This window comes from Eleutherodactylus coqui, chromosome 2 (genome assembly GCF_035609145.1).
Source record: "Eleutherodactylus coqui strain aEleCoq1 chromosome 2, aEleCoq1.hap1, whole genome shotgun sequence".
Lineage (NCBI taxonomy): Eukaryota > Metazoa > Chordata > Amphibia > Anura > Eleutherodactylidae > Eleutherodactylus > Eleutherodactylus coqui.
The window spans coordinates 84,482,221-84,508,889 of record NC_089838.1 but is presented as its reverse complement, the minus strand read 5'-3'; the positions used below and the strand labels follow the sequence as shown (position 1 = coordinate 84,508,889).

Here is a 26,669-nt window from a genome sequence, read left to right as displayed (position 1 = left end):
CTTTCGCAGGACAACCCCTTTAAGATGGAGCTATCTCCATCAGTGCAAAAATTGTGCATGCACACAGCCACCACTAGGGGAAGTTACTAGTTTACTGCATGCAGATTTGTAATGGGGTAAATTGCCTTTTTACTAGGGATTTGGAGCTCTTTATCAGGTTTTTATTTTCCTAAGCCATTTTTTTCTGGAAACAATTGGAAAAAACTGTTTAGAATATATTTTTCCCAATGATAAATAATATGGTATTAAAACTATAGAACATAAAAAAATGGCTTCCCAATTTTTCATTTTTTTTCCAGGCCTTCCCATGTCCAATAAGAACTTTAAAAAAAATTATATGCTTATTTTTTTTTACATTTCTTATGGAGCCCCCTATTGTACTTTAATTCCCTCTTAACCCCTTAGTGACGGAGCTGTTTTGCCTTTTCAATTTTCGTTTTTTCCGCCTCCCTTTTAACAAATCATAGCTCCTTTATTTATCCATCGACGTCGCTGTATGCAGGCTTGTTTTTTGCAGGACGAGTCGTATTTTTTTAATGGTGTTATTTACTGTACCATATAATGAACTGAAATTTTTTTTTAAATTCTAAGTGGAGAGAAATGGGAAAAAAAACCACATTCCACCATCTTTCAGTGCGTCTTGTTTCTATGGCGCTCAAACTGTAACACAAATGACATGATAACTTTATTCTATGGGTCAGTACGATTACTACGATACCAAACTTAGGGGGTTTTTTTTGCTGTACTACTTGTAAAAAATGAAATCTTTATAAAAAAAAAACAATTATTTTCTGTGTCCATTTTCTGCGCACAATAACTTATTTTTCCGTTGACATAGTTCACTGAGGGTTCATTTTGTGCAGTACGTCCTGTTGTTTCCGTTGGTACCGTTTTTGCATAGAATTGACTTTTTGATTGCTCTTTATTACATTTTTTCTCGGAGATAGGGTGACCAAAAAAGTAAATTTCCGGCGTTTTTTTTTTGTTTTATTTTCATTTCGGACCACATTCACCATGCGGGGTAAATAATGTGTTAATTTGATAAATCGTACTTTTACAGATGCCGTGATACCAAGCACGTATTTTTGGTTCATTATTTTAATTTTTTTATTGCGAATATGGCAAAAAGGTTTTGTTTTTTGTTTTTTAACTTTTATTACTTATTTTTTTTAAATAATCAGTAAAACTTTTTTGTTCTTATTTTTACACTTTCCTTTAGTCCTCCTAGGGGACTACAGCATGCGATGCTTTGATCGCTCCTGCAGTATGATGTAATGCTATAGCATTACATCATACTGCATTCTCACAGGCAGCCTACCAAGCCACCCCACAGGGGATGGCTTGATGGGCAGTTTCCCAAGGCAGCCCTGGAGCCTTTTAGAAGGTTGCCATGACACCTGCACAGCAGGGGGGGGGGGGAGGGGAGGATCCACTGAGCATGTGTGACCACCAACCCTGGACACATTAGGTGGAGGTGGCTGAGAAAAAAATTAAATGTACACTACAGGACGCCATAACAACGCATGAGCAATTCTCATTACAAATGAAAACCTATTTGTAGTTCATAGTTTTATAAAAGTATTAATAACACTGATAAATGTACTCACATATACTTGTATGAACTGGCATAACTATATGGGATGCGGTTGCACCCAGAAGCCTTAGGGGGCCCATAAGGCCTGTCGTCTCCATATAGGGAGCCCAGTACTATAAATAAAGCATTATAGTTGGGGGCCCTGTTACAGGTTTTGCATTGGGGCCCAGAAGTTTCAAGTTACACCCCTGCGTTGAGTTAAGAGAAGTTGCCCCCCCATGATAAACTTTTGCACCCAGGCCCATGAGCCTTTAGCTACGCCCCTGCTTGTATGCAAGTATATCGTATACCGATAAGATTATTATAACAGGCATCAGAGACTCAGTGGACCCTGTGCAGTCTGCAGTCTATAAGCAGGGTATATATGAAGTCACAAGGCATCCCTGGGAAATGAACAAATGAATTCTCCATCCACTTTTGCCTTTTCTCTTGTATGAGTAGCTTTGATTGCAGCATATGAGGAATTAAATTGACTGAGGTTTCTCGAACCTCTGCTGTAGGGCTATGAGGTAAAAGCATGGACGTATCGTAGGGAAGCCAAGTTGTAGAAGTCAGCTACAAGTGTGGAAAGCGCTGATGCAATCCGACCCATGTAATTTTCTAGTGGGAGGATAATGTCATCATTTCTGCATCCTAGCGGTTTCAGAAGTTTCGTAGACTTTCTGTACAGTAATAAAGTGCTATAGACATGACCTCCATTCTTGTCATTTAGTTCACATCGTTGAGAATTTGGCTGAGGAAAAAGAAATAAAATAACCTCGGCTGACAAAATGATTTATTACCTGGTGGCTTGTTGTAAAACACTGGTGGTGGCGCTTTTGCAGACATGTCATCGGACTGAGCAAAGTCTTCATCCTGTGACTGGCTAAAGTAACCTTCACTTGCCTGGAAAGCAGCAAAGACAAGAAGCTTTTATTAGTCCAAGACGTACAAGATCAGAAATACGTTGTCCCTTACATTATTCATATGAAGGTCGTGGAATAAGCAGACTATGGCTACATGCTCCCCTGTACTGCTGGTGCCTGGCTGCCACTACCATGCATGTAGCTCAAGCCTCTGACTACAGGGGCCTTTACACAAGATGATCTGTCGGGCAGAGATGCCCGACAGATCGTCCCAGCGAGGATTATTCCTGGGCTTTTATACAGGAACGATTATCGCTAGTGAATGTAAATGAGACGTCTGGGGATCGTTCAGGCAAGCCCACCTCCATTCACAGTAGGCAGGCAGTCATTCATAAGTGATACTGCCTGTTTAGGCAAGGCAGAGTCCCCTGGTGTGAGCTCCGAGTCATGACCGACTCCTAGGATGACGTCACATCGTGAGGTTTTCTTGGCAGGCTGTTTTTGAGGGGTGGTTTGCCACTGCCTTCCCTAACTGCCTGTTTACACGGGCCGATTCATCATTGGTTTTCTGCATGCAGAAACTAAACGATGAATGAGAAGTGAATGACATCTCCTTCGGCATTCAGTTGGTGCATGCAGTTATTGCGAATGATAATCGTCCAGATTCTCGCTGGATCGCGGGAATCTGAGCGATTAACGGCCCGTGTAATAACACCTTAACCTGAACATACAACCAAAAGACCATCAGCTATAGATAAAGTCAAAAACCCTCAGTGAACACTTAAAGGGAACCTTCATAAAATGTAGTTGTCGCACAGATTCGTCAAGCTGTGGAATGACAAGATTAGAGTCACCATAACTTTAAAGAGAACCTGTGAGCAACTATAAACTAAGTTATGGTTCTTATAGTTGAGTGATGGGGAGTCGGGGAGCTGTGTCTTATATTCACCTGGTCCCCCAATTACTGCAAGGGCCCTCTGGCAAAGTAAGTGCACACACCTCCCACAGAAGTGAATGAGAGATGTATGTGCAGAAAAAGTCAAGCTGATGACATGCAGGGAACACTACAGGAACTGGGCGACCAGGCTAGTACGAGACAACTTTCAGGACTCCCCATCGCCTAAACTGTAAGAACCACAACTTACGTTTATGGAGTTTATAGTTGCTGACAGCTTCCTTTAAAGCTACGGTCTCCCCTAATTTGTCGTCCCCCACTCCTCTCCCCCCTACACACACCAGCATCTGTACGACAGCAATATTCTATGATGTATTGAAAATGTAAAAATCTTTAATTAACACGGTTGTTTTTGGAAGCTTTGATCCGATCTGTAAAGAGAGCAGTAAGTGACGCACAGAGGAGTCAAGTGACTCATAGGTTTAGCTGGGAACATCAAGCTTGGCTACCCAGAAGTGTTACATTGTCAGCAGGTACCAAAGAAAGCAGTGGAATTGTCCGAGATTACGTCTAAGGTGACTCTTAAACCGGCCATACACTTGAAAGAGCGGTCGTAGAATACTAGTATGGCCAACAGCCATTCCTCCCGATTCTGCATACTTGGATTGGCCAGCCAGGAATGCTTCTTCAGCGGGGAGAAGGAAACAAGTAGCTGCCAGACTCCTCTCCTTATCTACCATGAGAAGAAAGGAACGCACATGCTGAAATGTAACATGGCCAACCATCGTTCTCGAGATATCTGCAATCGGGGGAGAGTAGAAAGACGGCTATACATTTTAAATATTTGACCAATCTCATCAAAATGAGCATGGTTTGCTGACAGTTGTCTAATGAGTATGGATAGATATAGACCGCTTCTTGGCATGCCAGGGAAAAGGTAAAACATGGATAGCATTTAGGCCTTTCACGTGACATGAGTGTTCGTGGAAATGCTCTTTTGCCTGAATGTTGATTTGTTTGTAGCTGAACCCGATGAGTCAATGAACAAGCCAAAAGCTCGTTGTCAGCTGCACATCTCCCTGTGTAAATAAATGCATGAACCATCGTTCACACCATATAAAGTGTGGAGCAGCCCGGGTAAAGGCTGGACAGATGAGTGCCCATCTGATCGATCAGCTATTGGAGGAAATGGGTCAATAGAAAGAAAAAAAAATAAAGGGAACTTTAGATTTTCTCAACGGATTCCTATCAAAAAGGCGATATGACCATAGTAGCCGCCGGCATAGAGATTATAGTTAATCATATCTTAGATTTAAGGTTCCACACTGCACTTATTTTACCATTTTCCATTATTGTGGTTTGCAGTAAGCGATACCATCTGTTTCACTGGGGGGGGGGGGGGGGGGCAATCTAGGAATAGTATTCAATAAGGAAAACTGTACTGTGGCAAATATTTTGCTCACCACTTTCTAAACTAGCATTCAAAGATAAAAATATGTAGGAATGAACTGTGGGGAATTCTTCCATCTGTAGCCATCTACAAACATGGCCATTCCCCAAATATCAGGGACAAATATCTATCATTTTCAGTTAAAGATAGACATGGAAATAGTTACTGTACATATGCCTGTATTCTACACTTTGTGTTTTATGTTAGAGGTCGTCTGAGTGTTTTACAGTATAAAGAGGTTGTCCAGAATAGACAAACATGGCTGCAAAAATAGCGCCACCCTTGTCCATAGGCTTGTGCGTGGAACTGCAGCTTAGCTCCCGTGCAACTTCAATGGAGCCAAGCGGCAATATTACACACAACCGTATGGTCAAGGGTGGCGCTGTTTTTGGAATAAAGCAGCCATGTTTTTCTAACCCTGCACAACCTCTTACTTCAGAAGGCTTGTTGATCCAAGGAGCTATTGTGATTGCCAGACTTGGGTGTCAGGATGGAATTTTTCCCTGAATCGAGGAAAATTAGCTTCTACCCTCATTGTTTTTTTTTGTTTGCCTTCCTCTGAATCAACATTGGAGATGGCATGGGGGGCGGAGGGGAGTAATAGGCTGAAGTGAATGGACACAAGTCTTTTTTCAGCCTAATATACTTATGTAACTGTAATAAATGTTATAAAATACATATTCCTCACCTGCTAGAACCTGCATTGTGCCATTGGTGGTCGCCACGGGTCTCAGTTTACTTTTCTTGTAGCGATGATGTGCCGTACACCCACTTACCTGGTTGCGGATGATCACTGGTTTGGCAGTCTTGTTACGTACATCTAAACAGTCATTGGTCAGTCATCTAGCCAGTCATTGGTTGCAGTGCTCATGTGGATGTACAGCACATCATCTCTGTAGAAAAATAAACTAACACCCGCCGGGACCACCAGACCACTGCCGCTGGAGGGGCAGGGGATTTAACAGGCAGAGTATGGTTTGTTCTCTATTTATAACATTTATTGCAGTTTATCTTTTAAAACTCAGACATCCCCTTAAATGCAGACTCAATAGCATTACGCTGATCTCCAAGGTTTGGCGAATGATACCCCCAGGGTATAGTTTCTCCTTAGAGGAGAGCACATATAAGGTATGAGGAGAATTTTAAGGCCATCCATGCTCCTCTGGGAAGTATGCAAATGAGAAGATGGAACAATAGCTCTGCAGTGCCACCTATTGGAAGGCAGCATTCCTGCAAGTTAATGTTAGCTGTTTTGGAGCGATTACCCCTCATGAGCCAGTCTGTGTAAGGTTTCTGGCTTTCACTTACAATTCCTAGTCAATGTTACAAGACTTGCCTAAAAAGTCTGACAATGCTGCCTTCTAATAGGTGGCGCTGTATGGAATTTTGTGGTATTGTTAGATCTTCCCATTTTCTTTGGGTTCATTCAAATGGCCGTATGTATGGGCCATGCACTGTCCAGGGTTTCCAAGGACAGAAGATTACCCCACAATATCCTATGAAGCTATTCAGGTGAGCAATTTTTCACATCAACTGTCCATGTGAGAAAAAACAATGCTGCATGTCCTATTCCCATTCAATTCAGGATAGAATTGGATATACAATGTGCAGGGTCCATGAAAATTGGACAGCACATGGACATATGACCATGTGATGGTCAATGTAAGTTGCACTCAAGTTTCTTGGGTGAAACACACCTAAAGGCCCATTTAGACAACGATTTTTGAGCGATAATCGTTGTGTCTAACTTCACTGATATCCTGCAGTTTTCATTAAGCCATCGCTGATCTTTCAGCATGCTGAAAGACAACAATCAGCCTCATCAGGAATTCACAGTGGGATACAGCTGATACTATTGTTTCAGGTGTATCCCACACCCTGAAGACAGGTGGGGTATGAAGAACACAGCTGTCCAGCTGTGTTCTTAATCCCCAGCACAGAGCGCTCAGCTGTATAACAGCCAGGCACTTCAAGCGGGGAACAGCTGGAAGCAGAAAACAAGCGCCCTCCTCTTCCTCCCCCCCACTTGTCTTCTGCATCCTCTGCTTGGAGCACAAGGTGATCGCTCAACATTAAAAAAGTACAATTAATTGCTCAAAAGATTTTTTGACCGATAATCGTTGCGTCTAAACCAGCCTTAAGGCTGCGTGAATTCAGTCATTCATGGCTGTTCTCTGCTATAGCTACGCTAAGGGGGGGCGGGCTACTCTATAAGACATCCATGTGCCTTATAAAGTGAGGGCACCTCCTTTTAAATACAAAACTAACGAATGTACATTGGAGGATTGTAACGCTAGTGCTAAACGACACACAGACTGGTAAGCCACTTTATACATCCATTCCTGGGATTTGCTTAAAACAATGCATAATACATATCACCGGAGCTGCACAATGTAGCAAGGCCTTAGGCATAAAGTTAACTCATAAAAATCGATAATCTTTGCAAAATTAGAAATAAATTGTAATTCAGATCAATAAAATTAAAATTGCTGAAAAAAATGTTAGTTTTCAAATCAGCAAAGGCTGCAACGTCAAGCATGCCGAATTTCCAGATCTATGTTAGTCTTTATACTGCTTGGTCAAATGACACATAAGGCGTATTATGGTAAAATTAGACACGTGGTCCTTTGAGGAAGTTGCATTCACCTCATTACATATGTAAAAATTCTCATCCTTCCACAAATCTTCGTTCCACAGCTCCTGGGCCATAAATACTCAGCATTTTCTAAGCATGCATTATTTAATGAAGGCAAGTTTAGACTAAGCCAGGTAAACCAGTCACTACCCAAAAAGGAGTAAGGATATGAAAATAAGGTAGTTAAATTTCAAAGTTACTGCAGACAGTGAAGAGAAAACCAATGAGGTGTACCCCATCTTAGAATAATGGAGAACAGAGCCATTCCACCATTCCTCTATTCCCTAGATATATGATATGTACATACAGGACTTGCCTGCAGGCTCTCATGTTGCCTACATGATGAATCACACATAATATTGGTCCACAGTGAATCTTATCACTGGCTTTAGCATGCTACTTTCAATATAAGTGGGACAGATGCTGAGAAATGTCAAGATCTGATGACCTTCTGAAGCATGATCACACGTCAAGTCCAACTTAATAGTAAGCCCTGTAATTTACAGAAGTTGAAGGTTCAATTAACATTCCATAATGTGGCTACTTTAGGACGAATCACTGCAACACAAAAGGATTGACCATCTTCAAGGATAGACGAAAGGACCGATTTTATAACAGGAAACAGCAATGTCATACAAATATCTAATGGAACTAAATAACTTCAGTCAAGTACCATTATTATAACCACCCTCTACTTTCAATGATGACAGTGCGTAGCCCATGAAGGAAGTGACTTGTGGGTGGGCTGGCTTGGTGGGTATATAATCACTTGTTGCTGACATGGCTAAAGGGGCGATTTATCAGAGTTGCAAAAAGGGGTGATTATTGTGGCTTTCGGGCCAAGGGTGGAGGTATTTCTCAAACAGCGCAGTTTGTGAACGGTCTGCATGCTAATGTGGTGAAAAAGCATAGATGACTTGACAAATTGCACCATCAGGAATAACAGGTGTAGAAACTGCAGAGCACCATGTGCCACTGATGTGTGCGGTTGACATTGGATATGAAGGTGCACGAGGGCAGACCAATAGGCTGCAGTTGCGCAGTTCACCATAAAAGTGAACCAGGGGGCTATTAGGCATGTGTTTAAAACCCTACTGCATATGGGGCTCTGTAGCAGACAGATGGTGTTAAGATTCTGGTTTTAACTGTCCATCTTGTCTCCTTTCAGCATCTCATGCCCTTTAGCCCAATTCTCTTTTACAAATTGAGATAGGAATTGTCTAGGTGTGCAGCCAGCATCACTAGTGCAGCAGATTCTTAGGCTGGCATATATAATTGTTATGTCTTAAGTTTAGTGAAAACATGTATTGTTTGTCTGTTTTTCAATGAAATGTCTGTTTCTCATGACTACACTTGCCATCTGTGAGAAACAACTTTGGTATAAAGCCACTCCCTTTCTTTCTCCATAAAGGTCTATGTTTTTAGAATAAACTTTAGAATTTTTTCTAATACAGCGAACTGTCTGTGTGTCACTGATTCTGCAGGCCTGCTTTACATTCACTATTAATTTGGAGCCCAGCAACATATTATAGGGGGCCCTGGAATACCCCTAACAATGGTCACTGCATCTGAGCTAACAAAGTTTCATTGGAAGAAAAGGCTTTAATTTGCATGGCAGTACCTGAAATGGACAACAGCTGATTGGCAAAGGTTTGCCATTTCTGATGAGTCACATCTCCTGCTTCACTGAACGGATAGATGTTGGCGTGTCAGGCAAGATATATCAGAGAACAAAACACCCTTCAACCATTGCTGGAAGAACACAAGCTGGTGGTGGCAGCAGCGTTATGGTCTGGGGAATTTTTTTGTGGCATTCTCTGCGCCCACTTATCCATGTGGACACTCTGAGCCAATTTGGTTATGAATCCCTCCTTGCAGATCACGCACCTCATAGACGCGGTTTGTCTTACAGGGGAAAGTTAGGATCTTCCAGCAAGACAATGCGACATTTCACACAGCAAGAAATGTCTGACAGTGGTTGGAAGAGCACTACCATTACTTCCATGTACTTCCCTGGCCCATAATTCCCCTAACTGAGCATATGTGGGACCACCTCGATCATTGAGTGCTCTCTATGAATCCTCCTCCACGCACCCTCCAGCAACATTGTTATGGACTGCAGTCAGCATGGCTCCAGATACCCGAGACAACCTACCAGCACCTTAATGAGTCCCTCCCAGCTACTGTCCTTGCGACACCCAGCGGTTACTCTGGATTGTAGCTGGTGGCCATAATGAATGAGTCTGTATTTTATAAGGAGCAAAGAATAAGTATACAAAACTGTATTTAATCACTTCCAGACCTCTCAATGTTTTTAGCACTCTAGCTGGTTCACATGTAACTCTGCAGACTTTTTAAAATGTTTCTGCGGCTGCATAAAACTCATTGAACCAGGGAAGAGGGGAGCCGGCTGTCATCTCTGCTTCCCTAAACTGCAGAAAATACAGCGCTTAACAAGTGCGGTGAATATAGGAAGCAGCAACACCGCCTACATTCAACCTCCGGTGATCATATGATCAGGTGTTAGATGTTTGAGCTGTTGGATCTTTGCAGACCCAGATGAGCATTATAGTGCATGTTGGGGGGCTGTAATTATCCTATAACTGGGGACAGTATGTAATGCCATGTCAGCAATGTAAAAACATTGTTAAAATACTTCCACAAAAAGTTCTTTTGACCTTATGTGGTAAACAGTGTATTCAAGAATAAAGACATGGAAAAATATGAACACCAAGTCCCAAGAAACTAAAGCCCTACCCTAAATGACCCGGAACTATACCTCCCCTATAAAAATGGTCCATAACAAAAAGGGGTGACACAATGTATTTTAGTGGTGCCTTAAACTATAAAAACAAAAATTGAACATTTAAAAAAATTTTCTTTAAAAATAATATATATATTAACAGTGAAAAAAATAAAACCCTATGGATCACATCAAAAAAGAAAAGAAAACCACATTATAGCTTTTAAACCGGTCTTGAACTGGTTAGGGGGAAGACAGATTTGTTAAATAAAAATGGTATAGATATTAAAATCTGTAGCAAACCTGAGTTCCTTCTCTTTGAGATGTCTCCCCATTTGTGAGAAGAGAGTCTGTAAGCTCTGGTTGATGACAAGAAGCTTCCTGCAACGCATGCTGATAGCTCAGAGTCATCTGATGAGGACCCTCAATGTGAATGATACTCTGGGGATCCTCCTCCGCCTCCATGTCACAGAAGGTAGGGGGTGGCTGTGGTAGCTCCTCAAAGTTCAGAAGATTATCCTCAGGGACAGGAGGGCATGCCTCTGTTTCCCCAAGGGGTTTTTGCTCTGTTTGGATGTCCTCATGAGATGTCATCAAATTGCCATCTGTCCAGGTGGTATCCTGAGGCTCATCATTCTGCCACAGATCAAGAAGACTAGGAACTTCTTGTGTTGGAGGGGGATGAGCATCAGACATCAAGTCAACCTCTCCCAGCTCCATAACAGCTTCTTCCTCACTCCCTGTCAACTGAGGAGCAGCTGGGAATCCAGCATATTCATCCCTGGTCTCCATAAAAACATCTTCACTGAGCCCTTGAGGCTCCCATGCACCGTCCTGGACAGTCTGCTCAGAACTCAGGTTTTTGTTCCACTCTTCACCCAAGCTGCTATGACGTTCCTTCTCAGGATTACGAGGTGGTCCTGCTTCTGAGGAACTTCTCACAGCTGCAAGGGAAGAAAAATCATCAATTAAAGGGAAACAGAACCTACAGTAGAGTATTGCCAAGTACATTTATCATCTTCAAAAAGGGAATGCGTTGAGAAAGACAAAATTAAAAAGTTAATTTTTTCACCAATGGAAAGAGAAGCTAAATATGTTTTCTATAGAATGCAGAAAAAGGCGTAACAGTGTAACGGACAGCTCACAAAGTCTGTAAGGTGCTCACAGCAAAACATTACTACTCACATACAAAAATCCACAAAATCACAAATTCTATAGAAACTTTACAGTTTAAGTTAAAATCTAAAATTTTGGAGACCTCTAAAAAGCTGCTGAATTTCATTCGAACTTCACAAAGATCAGTACAGCTGATGTGTAATGTACCAATAAAGCAAGGTACATAGGACATCCTGTAGGCAAGGTGCAACCCAAGAGGACTGCAAATGACGGATACGGAAAACCCTTTAAAAGTCAAAGCGAAAAGTCTAGCTTCTGCTGTGGCATGCTTGGTACAATGTTCCCAGGAGCACTGAATATATGAAGAGGCACATTGCTCTTTACGTATTCGGCACATCCCCGGCAGCTCCCAGAGCCTATAGAGAAATGTATACCAGGTTCGAACAAAGCTGCAAACTTTTTGTGCAAATACTCGTACGTGCTAAAATATGCATGTTTTTTAATGCATGAAACTGGCGTAAAATAGTTTGTAGATGTGGCTCAAGGTATCCACATATCCCATTAGTCATTACCCAAAGTAGGAGGCACATGTTTGATTGTGCTTATCCGACAAAGTTTTTCAGATAAGATTGAGGATATCCATAGTTTGAGAACAAACGTTCTGAAATAGTGTTGTCAGAAAAGTAGGCTTTCATATTTAATACGCTTATGATTTTCAGTCATTTTGGGACAAAGTATGCATTTTAAGGTCTCCCCTAAAAAGATTGTTTCTGTTAGAAATTTTCTTCTCCAATGTCAGATTAGGGTAAGTGTGGGGGAGCCACCATTGGGTTATTCTTCTATTACCTGAAGCAGAGAGCTGAAGAGTATGAAAACAAAGCAATCCTCTGATCTCAGTGGTCCCCCCCCCCCCCCTTATTATTTGTTTGGGACATATTGGCACACATGGTAGTAAAAAAATAAATAAAAAAGGGAGCTGCGGGAAGGGACCCATGAAATCGCATATTATAGTCTTTTTTTTTCCTTGAGACATACCGGTCCGAGGAGCTAGCAATGAAATATTGACATCTACACCCTTCTCCTGTTGCTTGAAAAATTCCCTGGGGTTTTCTGTACGCTGGGCAATAATGGCAGCAGCTTCCTGTAAAAAAAAAGGGGACAAAAGATATGTTTGTGAGTAAAGTTTATGACATGTATCATTAATAAAGTATGGGCCTTCATCACATACAATGGGGAAAAGCTGTTGAAGTGAGCCTCTGGTTTCAGAACAAAACTTCTGACATGGGACTGTAAGGGGAGGGAAGTATAATACTTCAGCTGAACTTCCCAGCTAGCCCCATGATCTGCCTGTTCCGGGTTCAGTTTTTAGCCGTCCATGATGGCCACCACAATTTTGTAACTACGTAAATGCTTGGCACCCACGACTGTCCACCAGATGCTAGTCATAGTGATTATAACGGTCCACTGTTACAAGCATTGCAGCAGCCATGTGGTTTACTTACCCATGTGACTGCTACAGTCAATAGAAGACGGATACGGATGTCAGTGACAGCTCATAAACCTGTCTCAGGGCTTCTGCATTAGAAGCCTGCGTGACAGCTTTACAGGATATTACCAGGCCTTCTAGACCGGTGATATTAATGGTCAGATGCCGAAGTGGCAGTCCGTCACCACAGGGACTATATTAATTTTATATGATTTTGGGTATGGGGAGCCCCAAACTATATGAAATCAATAACTCAAATAGCCCTTTAATGATACCTTTGCACATTTTGTCAAAATGGTTTTTAAGACCTAGTGGCATAAAACTTCTTATGACTTTTCCCTGTCAGTTGGGAAAAAAAGAGTTGCATCATTTATGACGGTTTCTGCATAGGTTATACCAGAATAGTACCCCAAATCGGATCTGGTGTACACTTCTATGTATGTGCTTATGTGTGCAGATGCATAGAACTGCTTAATATATGAAGAGGCATGCACATAGCGTGCCAGCAGAAAGAACATTAAGACCATCGTTTGAAATGCTCATACGGTAGTATTTAATTGGAAAGTATCCATCAACTATTAAAAAGGGGTATTCAGTCAGCAGCAATACCTGAGAAATGCTAGATCTGTGGGAGTCTGACCACTGTACCCCCCCCCCCCCAACCCCCCACCCCGTTCCTCCAAGCTACAAGACTATGGCTAGGAAAAGACTGAATGGAGCAGCAGTCGAGCATGCACTTTGCCTACTCAAAGTATATAGCATTGATGTTCTGGTAAATCGGTGGTGGTCCTAGCAGTCTAACCCCCCCACCCCCACCCCCACTAATTTAGCATATATCCCCTATCCTGTGATTAGGCGAAAATTTCTTATGGATGGAATACCCTTTTACATTTCTCTTCAGAGCTGTTAGATCCAGTTGTTCAGATTCTCAAAACTGGATCAGGATGTTCTTCTTGTTGACCACTAGATTACAATATACTCATCCACAGCAGACAAAATAATGGCCTAAACTGCATATCAAAAGAGCAATTCCATACTGCAGTCAGAAGAAATAACATGTACCTCCACTTCACTTTCTGTCCGCTTCAGCTCCGCTGCCTCCTCATCCTCCCTCTGGTCCATCTGGCAGGGTATAAACAGACAGTTCTATTAGCAATAATAAAGCACTGCTGGCTATGTAAAAGGAGTGGAAAAGGCCTTAGGGTTTGAGATTCACTCACAAATATGGAATTGCTCTGTGATCTTCTCTTTGCCTCTTCTGCTTCTTCATTTTGCAATTTCCTCCTGCAAGTGCAATAGAGAACATGAGCATGAATGATGGCGATGTTAATGGTACATCTACAGGAGACGTATTAGCCATAGCAGAAGATCAGCTGTAAATTAAGGCTCTTATGATGGAACCAAAGGGCGATTATAAGAGAGTCCGTTTGGGTTCTGGCATTTTCCAACATATCAAGGGGTGCGTGCCTTATGGCAGGTGCAATTAATAGGAGTCAATTGACAAAGAAATGTTATAGACTGTTACAGTCTCTTCATAATTGACAGAGAAATGTTATAGACTGTTAGTCTCTTTGATGTGCCAGCCTCCTCCTCAAGAGGCCAGAAAAGATGCATAATGAGACTATCCTACCTTACCTAGGCTTTCAGCAGTTTAATACAGCTGTCATTGGCCCCCATTGATGGGCCGATCTTGTGTCTTAAGGACCAAAAAAAGTGTTCTACAGAATCAAACCCTACCTAACAAAAGTTTGGGGCCTCTATAGTGTATTCTACTATGCCTCTGACATCAGCCTATTAGACTCTGCCGGAGACAAGGTCTAATAGGATGAGTATTATGACAGACATTGAGGTCTTTGTTAGGCATCTGGATGTCATCGGGACCCATTAGTACCTTGCGACTGCATTAAGGGGGGCTGATGGGTGGCAGTAGGACCCCCTTCCCTCTGTCATCTGCTTACATGCTGCAGTTGCTATTGATTACAGCACATAAGTTAAACTACCAGGGTCTGAGGTTTCTTCACTTCTAGGGGCTCATTCACATGGGCGAATGCAATTTTCAGTCTGTGAATATATACAGCATTTTCACGTACCGAAACAGTGTATTCCCTGCATATCTGGCCCCGATTTGCATTTTTTGTGCACATATTTACTGCATTTTTTATGCATCAAACCCCCCCAAAAAACACAAGCAGGTCCATTGATTTCATGCATAAATACACAGTGAATTTGTGCACCATCATTGACTTCAATCAGCTATTTCAGTCCATAATACAGATCAAAATAAGACCTGCTGCGATTTTTTTCACACATAAAAAAAACAACAAAAAAAATACAGGTCTGAATACCGGAAAGTGAAATGAATACGCAATACGTCAGTGTGAATGAGCCCTAACAGAGCAGGAGTCTGGCTGTCAGTCAGCCAAGCCCCCTTTTAACAAGACATATGTCCAGGTTTAAAGCCTATTAGTAAAAAGGGGTATTGGCCGGCACTGAGTGGTTAAAGATAAGGAGACGATGCTCTTCATCCGGTGTCAAAATACTAATGAACACCTGTCTGATGATGTCACCATCATGTGATCAGTCACCGAGGCTCTGAGCTCCACCCCTGATCACATGATGGTGACATCATCACAGGGCCTAAAACATGCAGACTACAGTACATTTACTATAAAACCCCGATTTCTGATGATACATTCCCCTTAAAGAGGCTTTTGAAAACTGCCTTATTAAATCAGTTAGATGCCCTGCTTAGAAGGAAGTAGGTACCTGTGTTCCTCTATTTGCTGCTCTCTTTCCTGGTAACGTTTCTCACGTTCTTCTTGTTCTTTTCGTTCTTGCTCCATACGTTCCTGCTCAAAGCGTAATCTTTCCTCAAGAGCCTTCTGCCTTTCTTCTTGCTTCCTTTCCTCCTCTTCTCTCTAGCAAGAACATATCAATAGTAGGTAAGAGAGAATTTTGAGCGATAATCGTTGTGTCAAAATGGGCCTTAACACTAATGATAAAAAAGACACCAAGTAAAAGAAGTAACAGGAAGGAAAGCGGTTTGGACCAAGAAGTAGATAATTTCTTGCCATTATAATGTATGCACTGGACGACCACATTGTTTTATAAAAACAGTGTACAATGGGGGGGGGGGGGGGGGTTAAATGCATAAAACAGCCTTGACATCATCTTTGCACATTAACTGAGCAAACACTTCTTCATTTTCCATGAGGTTGAGAGTTTTGAAACGTATTCTCTAGAGCTCGCCTTCAAAACCTGAGTGTTATACTGCCAAATCCATTATACTTTGGCTGCAGAAAGGACTTTGTTTTAATATAACATGGTGAAGTCATGGACCTTGGAGCTATAGTCTATGCTGTTACTGCACAATGCTGAAGACTATGCCAAGACAGAAGGACCTTGGGGCAAATATGTGCATTCAATGACTATTAAGATAAGGGGGTATTTACTTTTGCTTGCTCCCAGAACTGTTCTCTGTTGATACGTTTCATCTCCACTGCTGCGTCTGTTTTCTGGTAATTGGTTCCCTGCGAAAGAGAAGATAAAACCTAAATGTGTCCACATAGGTAGTGACCACAAAGGATACCGTCAGACATCAAAACGTAATCACTGGTAAATAACAGCACATTGCAAGTTGTGATTCTTCTAACAATCAGGCCACATACAGATGCCGTAAGAGGCGGAGAGTTAGGATTTAAATAAAAATCAGAGAGCTGGTTAGTAGGGGAGGGACACCAAAACAAGATAGGCGATTTTTACCCCATTGCATTTGCACTGCCCACATACATTTTCTCATTGAATACATACATTACATTTACCCCTAGCAAAAAAAAAAAAAAAAGAACCCCATCTAGTACAATAAGGCTTCTTTCACATCTGCGCTGGTAGGTCCATTTAGAAGGTTCCGTCAGAAATCCGGCACAAAAAAAACGAAAAAAAGAAGTCCTACATGCAGGACCTATTCATCCAGTACAGTGCAGGTCAGCTGAATGAAAACTGAAAGGACCCCAATATAGTCAATGGGCTGTGTTCGGTTCAGTCATAAGACGGACCAGTTCAGCCAGGGGATTCCCCCTTTCTGCTAACGTAATGATGAAGGAAAATAGAATCCCCGATGCAGGTGTGAAAGCAACCTAAGCTGTGTGACCAGTGAGAGAAGATTCAATAATATCAGTCATTTGCAGTAAAGTTTGCAATTGTAAAAATGGTTTGCATTATTAATGATAATAGTAAAATCTATGGCCAGCTTCACATTACATTACACACTCAGCATATTGGGTTTTGCTTACCACAGGATCTGCAGTTCCTTCATCTCTGAGCTGCAGTCGTTGCAAGACTGGACTTGCCAGCCGCCCCGAACCATTAGATAGGCGCTGGTTTATGGCCAAAGGATCTATGTCCTCTACGCTGCTTGCGTTCACTATAACATCCACACCCTAGATAACAAAGAATTAAAGTTACAAGGAATGCAAACACTTATACAATGGAGTAAAATAAAAAAGGAGATTAATAAGATCCAAACCATAAAAGAGGATAGTAGTAGGATAACACAACCCAACCCAAGTGTGGGATCAGACAAACAAGACATAATAGTCAATGAACACACCGCATACAGTAAAGTGGGAATACACAAAAAGAGTTAGCACATCATGCTACACACACCCGTGTCACTATGGTCTACAGAATAAGTGACAATTGTTACAAACATATATTGGAGAACATTCAAAAACTGAAAGTTATTGTGGCAGCAAGGTCGGCCTTCCACTTCAAACCATGCTTCGCTAAATCCCATATTGGATATATACCATGGTTTATTTTGCATTTGTTTTGAAAATGTTCCCTTTTCTTCGGTTTCCTTATATTGAAAACTTTAAGAGAAAACATAATTTTCAAAAGAAAAAAAGTTTTGAATGAGGACAGATACGAAAAAAAAATTACTAAAAGATTTCTCAAGGAAGACACTTCAGTAAACAGAGCCCCTAATGAAGGTCAAGTCACTTAGAAGATTGTCCTAATGGGGAAGCAAATGTATACAGAATCTTGATCACCACAAACATCTACACATAGCAGTCTATTGACATGAGAAACTAATAGTAGACTAATTCTGAAATTTTTAGAGCCAGAGGATGGATAATTAACTACAAGTTTAAGTACTTTTAATAAGTTTCACTACCTACTTGAAATGTACCTCCAATGGAAAATTAAAAGTTCACATTGTACTTTGATCCTGTACAGTGTACTATTAGAGCAGCAGATCTTTCCACCTAGCTAATTATGTGTCTATGTAACAAATATAGTGGAGCTGCAGCCCGGTCATGGTCACTCTGTCAACAATTCTGCTACCTCACCCTCCCATTTTCACACTGCATGGAGAGAGACGGAGTTTGACACTGATTCAGACAAGCAGTCCCCATGATGCTGCAGTAATAACAGGACGTTATTAGCTACTAGGTTCTCTCTACAGACACATGGCCAGATTGTAATTTCCAAGTTGGATAAAATATTCAAGTCATTTTGCCTGTATCTAGCAGTCTCCTTCTGCCTCTGTCTTTTAGTAAGGAGGAAGTAATGGCCCTTTTACACATGGGGCAGGAATTTCACAATTCATTTGCCTGAGCGAATGAGCTGATGACATCACCAGCCTGTCTGTGCTCGGGCAGCCCGTTTAGACTGCACAACTCTCACTGCAAAACCATGCCGTTCTCATGCTGTGTATCATATCCCATGTGTATGAGCCAGAACTGGTTTTTATGCCGGCTGAAACTGAACTATGAGCGACAACCTCATGATTCTCATTAGTCATTCAATTGTTTGAGCGATGATCATTCAGTTTAAACATTGGCAATTTCATTCATTTGAGCGATTTCTAAACGATAATGGTTCCGTCTAAACAGGGCTTACAGGGCTGCAGTAATACAAGTCTTCTGTTATTCTGCTCGATACTGAAATGAATAAAGCCTACAGGTGAATGAAACTATAAACCACAGAGTGCTCATTTATAATTTGTGATTAGAAACTTGAATTTGCACACACAGGTATTCTCTAAAGATACATGGCAGTACTACAGGACAAATTATAGGATATAACATGTTACAAGTGAATATCACACAATCGATACTGGTTACTGTATGTACGATCACATGGAGTTAAACAATTTATTCTCCAGATACGCTTAGGATGAAAAGGATTTTGACCAGTAATCGTTGGAGAATACCAGCAGAGTATCTTATAACTTTACTTCCATTGTACAAACTACAATAATCTGATTTATATACATGTTTGTACAAGAAATACAGTACACTGCTAAGAGGTTGTGGAAAACAAAGTTACAATTGAACAATATTTGCACAAATTGAGTAATGCCATGCGTGAATGAGCGAGAAATCATTTTCCTATTTACACAAGCCAACCATCTATCCACGTGTAAAACCACATATACATAACTCACCTGGAAAAAGTCTGCCACCTGCGCCACGTGACTAGCACATGCACATTTCCTGGCATCAGGTACATCCTCGCCAACCTGATAACGATACACAGGGATAATGTATGCAACCAAGGTACAAGAACTAAAGCAGAGCATTTATGGCTTTTAGCAAAAAAAAGTATTTATGACTGATGTAATAATGAAGAGTGGCATCTACCATAGACCAGAGGAATATAAGGGAGTGAACAAGCAGCTCAGCAGGTGAGAGGACTAGAATGTATACAGAATAGTGTATTATGACAATACCCTAGATTACCTAGTGTAGTATACACCAGTATAGCCGACTAGAGATAATCATCATCGATAATGCACATTTTAGAAACTATCCTGGTTGTGTCTATGATAATAAAAACCAGCAGCAGAAATCTGTCCCATCTCTGGGAATGCTTATGGCACATACAGCATTTGTCAGCAGTTGGCAGTAAATGCTACCATGGTATGCGGGGTAATGAGAAGATATGTATTTTCTTACAAGTGTTCCCAATTACACAACATGATGGAATGTGGAATGATCCTCAGGGGAGAAATTAAAAAAAAAACCATATTCAGTCTACCAATATGCATTGCCAATGCCCAGGCCTGTCCCTTACATCAACAGAATTAAGTGCAGAGACAGCAGAGCCTAACTCTTTCTTTAAGGCTAGTTTCACATCTGTGGGAACCTGCACAGATGCGGCTGAAAATACTGAAAGTGCACGCAGCACTTTTTCTTTGGTTCAAAAAAAGACAGGCAGCTAGGTGGAAAGTGGATGGACCCCATTATAGTCAATGGGGTTCGTCCGGCGCTGTTCGGTTCCATTCAGAGATGGAGCCGTTCGGCTGTGGGGAAAGTAGAATCCCCAAACCAGATGTGAAATCACCCTAACTCCACATACTTCAATGGAGAGGGCCATAAAGGTTTATGATGGCAATACCCTTTAGGTATGGCTATCGAGAACAGATAAAGTTAGTAAAGTTGGAAGACTGATCGATGCAATACGTTTCATAAAAGTGCTTTCCGAGACAATTTTAAGACTCATCCCTGGAACAGTCTGTAATATATGTATTATGTGGTGCTGCAGAACTAACAAGTAACATGTAAAAAACAACCTTATGTAAGAGATGTTCTCAGTTGAAGTAATAAGGGCAAGTTCCTCACCCAGTTGATAAGCACATATCGAGCTAGCACGGCATGGGGTTCCTTCACACTGCAGAAACCATACATCACTTTCTGGTTCTCAAAGTGGCTCGCGAGGTCAGGTAATCCTCCAGCTAGAAGTTTTCAAAATGTAGTATTATAAGAAATGGAAAATACGATAAAGAAAAAAAAACAAAAAACGTTTCATTATCAGAGTTAGTCATTTCACGCATTGATTTTAGGCAACAAAGCAACTCAAGGAACACTCAAAGCGGTTCAAGGATCATTGGAGACTTTTTGACAGTATCATATGCAGTAGTACAAGTTTATTTGTTACCCATTTGTAAAATGGATGTATTTTTACTTACTAGGTAGAGCTTATGTACAGTCAACAACATTTTGGTTACATGCACTTCAGAATATGTCCTTCTGCAGTTTTAGATACTTGGTTTGCTTGCAACCAATATGACCTACAAACATTAATGATTAGAGATGAGCGAGCATACTCGCTAATGGCAATTGCTCGATCGAGCATTGCCCTTAGTGAGTACCTACCCGCTCGGGAGCAAAGATTCGGCTGCCGGCAGGGGAGAGCGGGGAGGAACGGAGGGGAGATCTCTCTCTCCCCCTCGCTACCCCCTGCTCATGGCCGCAACTCACCTCTCACCGGCGCTGGCAGCCGAACCTTTTCTTCCGAGCGGGCAGGTACTCGCTAAGGGCAATGCTCGATTGAGTAATTGTCCTTAGCAAGTATGCTCGCTCATCTCTATTAACCCTTTGCAATCCAATTTTGGATTCAGGGTTTTCTAGGAGGCCTTCTCTTTCTGCCATTATACAATTGCGCCATCTGCTGGCTAGAGCCAGTACTGCAGTATGTGACATGCTGAAGAGGCCCGGACAACACAGCGACCAGTATTCTACAGTAAAAATACCCTGCCAGACGTCTTCCGACATCGGAGCTGTACAGCCTTCAATCAGAATGTCTTTAGACGTCAGACAGTGGATTGGAAAGGGTTAATGATCATCCAGATCCTCCGAAAATTACCAGTATTAGTAATCCTAAACATAAGGCAACACACATTGGTAAATCTGTAGTTTAATTTATCCCAGAGGAACCAATGCCATCTAGTTTCTTAAAGGAATTATCTAGCCTTGAAAAAAAATAAATAAAAAAAAAAAAAAGAAGAAAGAGAGATGGCCTATCTTCAGGTTAGGTCATCAATACTTGACTGGTGGGGTCCCTATTCTGGGATTTAAGGGGCCATGATGTTGGTGTGAACACCACAGCCTCTTGCATGTTTACATCTGAACATGAACCTGTTCGCACTTAGACCACCATATTTATAGCGATCGTTCTAAGTACTACAGGCTTGTCCCATCGAAGTGAATGAGATAAGCTGTAGTACTCAAAATAGCAGCTATAAATATGGTGTTCAGAGTACAAACAGGTTCATGCTAAGATGTAAATATTGGAGGGTACAGCCCTCACACCAGCACTGTGGCCCCTTCAATCAGATGGTAGACTGGCATCCCAAATGGTAGACCCCCATCGATCAGATATTGATGGCCTATTCTGATGACAAGCCATCAATTTTTAAAGGCTGGATGACCTCCTTAAAACTCCTAATCCTGAGATATTGTATTCCAGAAGAACAGGAAAACATTTTAATAAGAGGCTAATTAAATATAATTATAGGGGTGTCATCACAGCTTTCTAGCTATGAATTGTAGAGAAGGTCCAGCTCAGAGCAAATTTACAATATAACGCTTTTAGCCACTTACCTCCTGTTGCTGACAAGATGAGGTCATCTGTGCCATCCTCATATGTATACAATGCCCTGAAGAAGAATAAAAAAAGCCTTAATTCAAATTACAATATAGCTATTCATATTGTTGTTCACAATTTAAGTCACCCCATTAGGTCCGTGGGTCCTCTTTATCTCAAAACAACGCAGGGTCTGGAGCAGAAAATCATTTGGATTCTCAACCTTTTTACCATAAAACAAACTCCTGGAAATGATTTCTCAATTTTAAGGAACCCAAGTAACATAGAGTCACTGCGATCACACTGTATGCACATCACAATCAGTCAAAGGGAATGTAAGGACACCGATCGCCTTAAGTAGCTTCTTGAAGGTTTTTTCCCCCCACACCGTGCAAACATCAATCCACTGTTCACTGCATTTTAACTTAGAGGGGGTTATCCTTGAATTAATTATTTTTCCAAAAATTGCAGGAATCACAAAGCAAGTGGAAATTTATTTTTGACCCCTTTTCTCCTTGCGTTTGCCTCCTCCTTCACCAATCAGTCTGCCCATTCCTCCTCCTCATACCATGTGACCACTGGGAAACTACATTTCCCAGCAGCACACTGCTTCTCCTCTCTGCTATAGGCGCCGGTCGTCTCCTGTGCGCTGCTGAAGATGTCACACCTCCAAAGTCTGTTGGGTATATTGTGGTAACAGCAGCAGTGCACAGCAGAAGATAGGCATACAACACCTAATCTCTTCGGTAAACCTAAACTCACTCCCGATACAGTATATGTTGTGCGAGTGAGTACCGTGTGTCTTGCTTAGGTCCAACATATGTGTCCATATCTTGAAATCAACCTCTTTGATCTCACAGCCAAGCAGTGCACAGTGACAGTCAGAAGTTGTGCAGAGAAGCCCTGATAACTGCTCAGCCGGGCCATAAGATGTGGGAGGGGAGCCACAACATTGCGGCAAATAGCCCAAATGTTGGCGCACACTCTACCAACAAGCCGAGAACTACTGGAGGTAGCTTCTAGTAGCAATGAATGGTGAAGTGTGTGTTGAAATGTGGTCAGGAGGGGAAGCATAACCCCTCCACAATAGGACTTTTTGGAAAATATTTGCAATGGACTGAATGATTATGCTTTTACATAGAAACCACTGACCACAATTCAGATCCTGACAATACCCCTTTTAGCTATGTACTGGCAAAGCCATAACTGGGTGCCAAGGAAGTTAATTGAAAACTAATGTATAGGATAGACTAAACAATCAATAGGAAGCAAGTTAAACTAGTAGTGTTCCTGTTCTGAAATGGAGCATCCACATCGCAACAATGTAAAGTGCATTAATCAAACAATACACACCAAACAAGCCTTTGTATGGGCGGAAGACACATGGATGAAGAGAAGGAAATTTCCTTGATTTAATTAGTTGGAGTTTGAGGAAACATTTAAAGGGGTTCTCCAGGATTAGAAAAAACAAGTCTGCTTCCTTCCAAAAATATCACCACATCTCCATTGGGCGAGTCTGGTATTGCAGCTGGTCTTCACTGAAGTCAACAGAGCGGTACCGCTCTACTACACATAGGCTGTCTTCAGGTGTGGCGCAATTTCTAGAAGGCGGCATGTTTTTCTAATCAAGAATAATCCCTTTGAAACACCATATGCAATCTACAATGCAGTGGGGTTTGGTTGCCACAGCCACGTTATATCTTTTGGCCAACTGTATGCCAAAACGTAAATGAGATGACAGTATGTGGTGCCTACTGGCCCATAAGGCACCATAATGACTAGACCACCATCCAAAAAGAGGTCTGTCTAGTTATCACTTTCTCAAAGGCTGGCCATACACATTAGATAACAGTCTGCTGAACCGTTATCTCGCTTAACACCCATAAACATGCACACTCAGCTTGGCCAAGTGTCCTTGTCTGAAGAAGGTAGAGAGCGGAGAAAGATGTTGCTGCTAGGCACATCTGGAAGCAGTTTATCTCCCCAAGAACAAAATGATCATGTAGTTGAAATCTACTACTTAAGCCTCATCCCCCCACAAATTAAACGGTTGTCCAGAGCCACCAAGATCAAAAGGTTCGCCCCATATACATCTAATGGCTAGTGATGCATCTGGTCTCCACCAGAAAGAGGATTGTGTTGTGGTAGGTATAGGGTATGCCCACAGCTGCTGATTGGCTGGGCTCCTGTCTTGGCTGTGCGCTTGACTCCTTTCTCCGCTGTTGTCCTTCAGGCATGCTAGCTCCCCAATGCCCTACTCTCTAAGCTGCAAGCACCTTAGCCGCCGGGCTCCCGGCAAATGCCCCCAGCTGTAACTCTGTGACCGCCGGCCTCGCCGCAATATGTCAAGCTGTCCCCACGCCCAAAAGCTGGCCCCGCTCTCTGTCTAAGCGTAATTGTCAATGGTTACCCGGCAGGGACACTCACGGCGACGGAGCAGGCAGGGGAGAAGGGAGCACCGTGGACACACAGGAGCCTTCAGGGGACATTATGGAGAAGCGGCAAGGAAAGTTAAGGCAGCAGTGTGGAGAGTGTCAGCAATTTTTTTAATTCCTGAATCTGCGACCTTTCCGCAATGTCAATTGTGGAAGGGCTGCAGATCGGACGGCTTCCATTGACTTCAATGGAAGCAGTCTGCGCGGAATCCACACATAAATGAAGCATACTGCGATTTTTCTTCCGCGAGCGGAAATTGCAATTGGTCTCTGCTCTTGTGCATGAAGAATCACTTTCCATAGCATGCTATGGAGGCATTTGATGCAGAATCCGGAGGCGGATGCCCGCTCTGGATTCTCCAATTCAAATCCGCCCGTGTGCGGGACGCCTTAGGAGGCAAAATGTCAATTGATCAATCATGTAGAACACATTAAAGAGGTGGTCCAGGGTTCGAAAAACATTGCTGATTTCTTCCATATACAGTGCCACCCTTATCCATAGGGTTGTGTGTGGTAATGCAGCTCAGCTCCATTAAAGTGAATAGGAGCTAAACTGCAATACCGGAAACAACCCACGGAAAAGGAAAATGCTGAGCTTGGAAGAAAGCAGCCATGTTTATCTAACCCTGGACAACCCCTCTAAGCTGGGGAGATTGCACTGCAAATGGTTAACAATGTACATTTTTATCCTTGGTGGTAGGTCTCAATATTTAGCTGGTTTGGCTTCTCCCATATATTGGTGACAAATCATTCCAAAAATATTAAAAACAACATTAGTTTTAGAGTAGTGTTCAAATCGTCTGAATTCTGGAAACACAGCATCCTAGCAGAGCAGCGATACATCCTCTAGCATCCCATTAGTGTGACTGCGAGATGATTTCGCCCACAGGCCAGTTACTTGTGGCCACCTAATCAGCTGCAGTTACATATACTACATGTCTGCCAGAGATGAAAATGCTAAGTAAAAAGTATATTTAGAAAAACTCCCTCCCGACAAAATCCTGCTGTTGCCCCTGGGCATGCATAATTGATTATCCATGTCATATTACTTTCTAGGGCTTGAGCATGTAAAAATCTATATGTTCCAGAATGCATTGCGGTGGTTCAGGGCAAACCAGTGCGGGTGTTTGTACTAGAGAAAAACAAGAGAGCAATAACGTGAAACAAAAAAGTCAGGATTTACAAACGTTGTTGCTGTTTGGAGCTTAATAGAGACATTAATGATAGAAGAAATGGAGCATCTTCAGTCTGCAAGTTCAGTGCACTGGAGAAATAATGAAAATCACATTAACCAGCACACAAACATCCTCGCAAACTACAAACACTGGCTACAGCAAAGCTAGATTAAAAAAAACATCTGTAGTTGTAAAACAAACCCCACCATCTTCCCAATCCTGCCATTTACCACCTTGAACACCCACTCATTGACAAGTAAAATAATGCATCAAGAACTTGTTGCAAAAGTATAGGTTTTTTGGGGGAACACAGCACAAGTCAAGGGAGGCTTTAGTAGCCTGTTGGGCCGCCTCTGGCCTGGAAACATGATGAGATACGCGTGGGCATGGAGGCTCTAGTACCCTGTTGTACCACCTCTAGCTTGGATACAAGATGCGATACAGGCGGGCATGGAGGCTCTGATACCCTGTTGTACCGCCTCTAGCTTGGATGCAAGATGAGATACGGTCAGGCATGGAGGCTCTAGTACCCTGTTGGGCCACCTCTAGCCTGGAAACGTGATAAGATACAGTCGGGCAAGAAGGCTCTAGTATTCTTTTGAGCCGCCTCTAGCCTAGAAACATGATGAGATACGGTCGGACATGGAGACTCTTGTATCTAAGCTAGAGGCGGCCAACAGGGTACAAGTGTCTGTGTGTCCGACCCTATCTCATTATGTTTCTAGGCTAGAGTCGGCTCAACAGAATTCTAGAGCCTTCTTGCCCGACCGCATCTTATCACGTTTCCAGGCTAGAGGTGGCCAAACAGGGTACTAGAGCCTCCATGTTGCCTGTATCACATCTTGTATCCAAGCTAGAGGCAGCCCAACAGGGTACAAGATGTGATACGGTTGGGCATGGAGACTCTTGTACCCTGTTGGGCC

At 42.2% G+C, this 26,669-nt stretch overlaps 1 protein-coding gene across 4 annotated transcripts in view; it reads right to left on the bottom strand.

The window, feature by feature from the left end:
• The window catches only part of DBN1 (drebrin 1), a 94,816-nt gene that overhangs the window by 10,317 nt on the left and 57,830 nt on the right, over positions 1–26,669 (bottom strand). Inside the window, exons 2-12 of one of the 4 annotated variants that reach the window (XM_066591159.1) lie at positions 22,154–22,209; positions 20,393–20,505; positions 19,216–19,290; positions 17,057–17,203; positions 16,217–16,315; positions 15,531–15,682; positions 13,985–14,048; positions 13,827–13,910; positions 12,314–12,419; positions 10,466–11,106; positions 2,377–2,479 (exon numbers count right to left, since the gene is read on the bottom strand). In XM_066591159.1, the coding sequence (XP_066447256.1) occupies positions 2,377–2,479; positions 10,466–11,106; positions 12,314–12,419; positions 13,827–13,910; positions 13,985–14,048; positions 15,531–15,682; positions 16,217–16,315; positions 17,057–17,203; positions 19,216–19,290; positions 20,393–20,505; positions 22,154–22,209 (1,640 nt within the window). The remainder of the gene's footprint in view (positions 1–2,376; positions 2,480–10,465; positions 11,107–12,313; positions 12,420–13,826; positions 13,911–13,984; positions 14,049–15,530; positions 15,683–16,216; positions 16,316–17,056; positions 17,204–19,215; positions 19,291–20,392; positions 20,506–22,153; positions 22,210–26,669) is intronic. The other 3 variants (XM_066591161.1, XM_066591160.1, XM_066591162.1) reach the window with 3 other exon arrangements.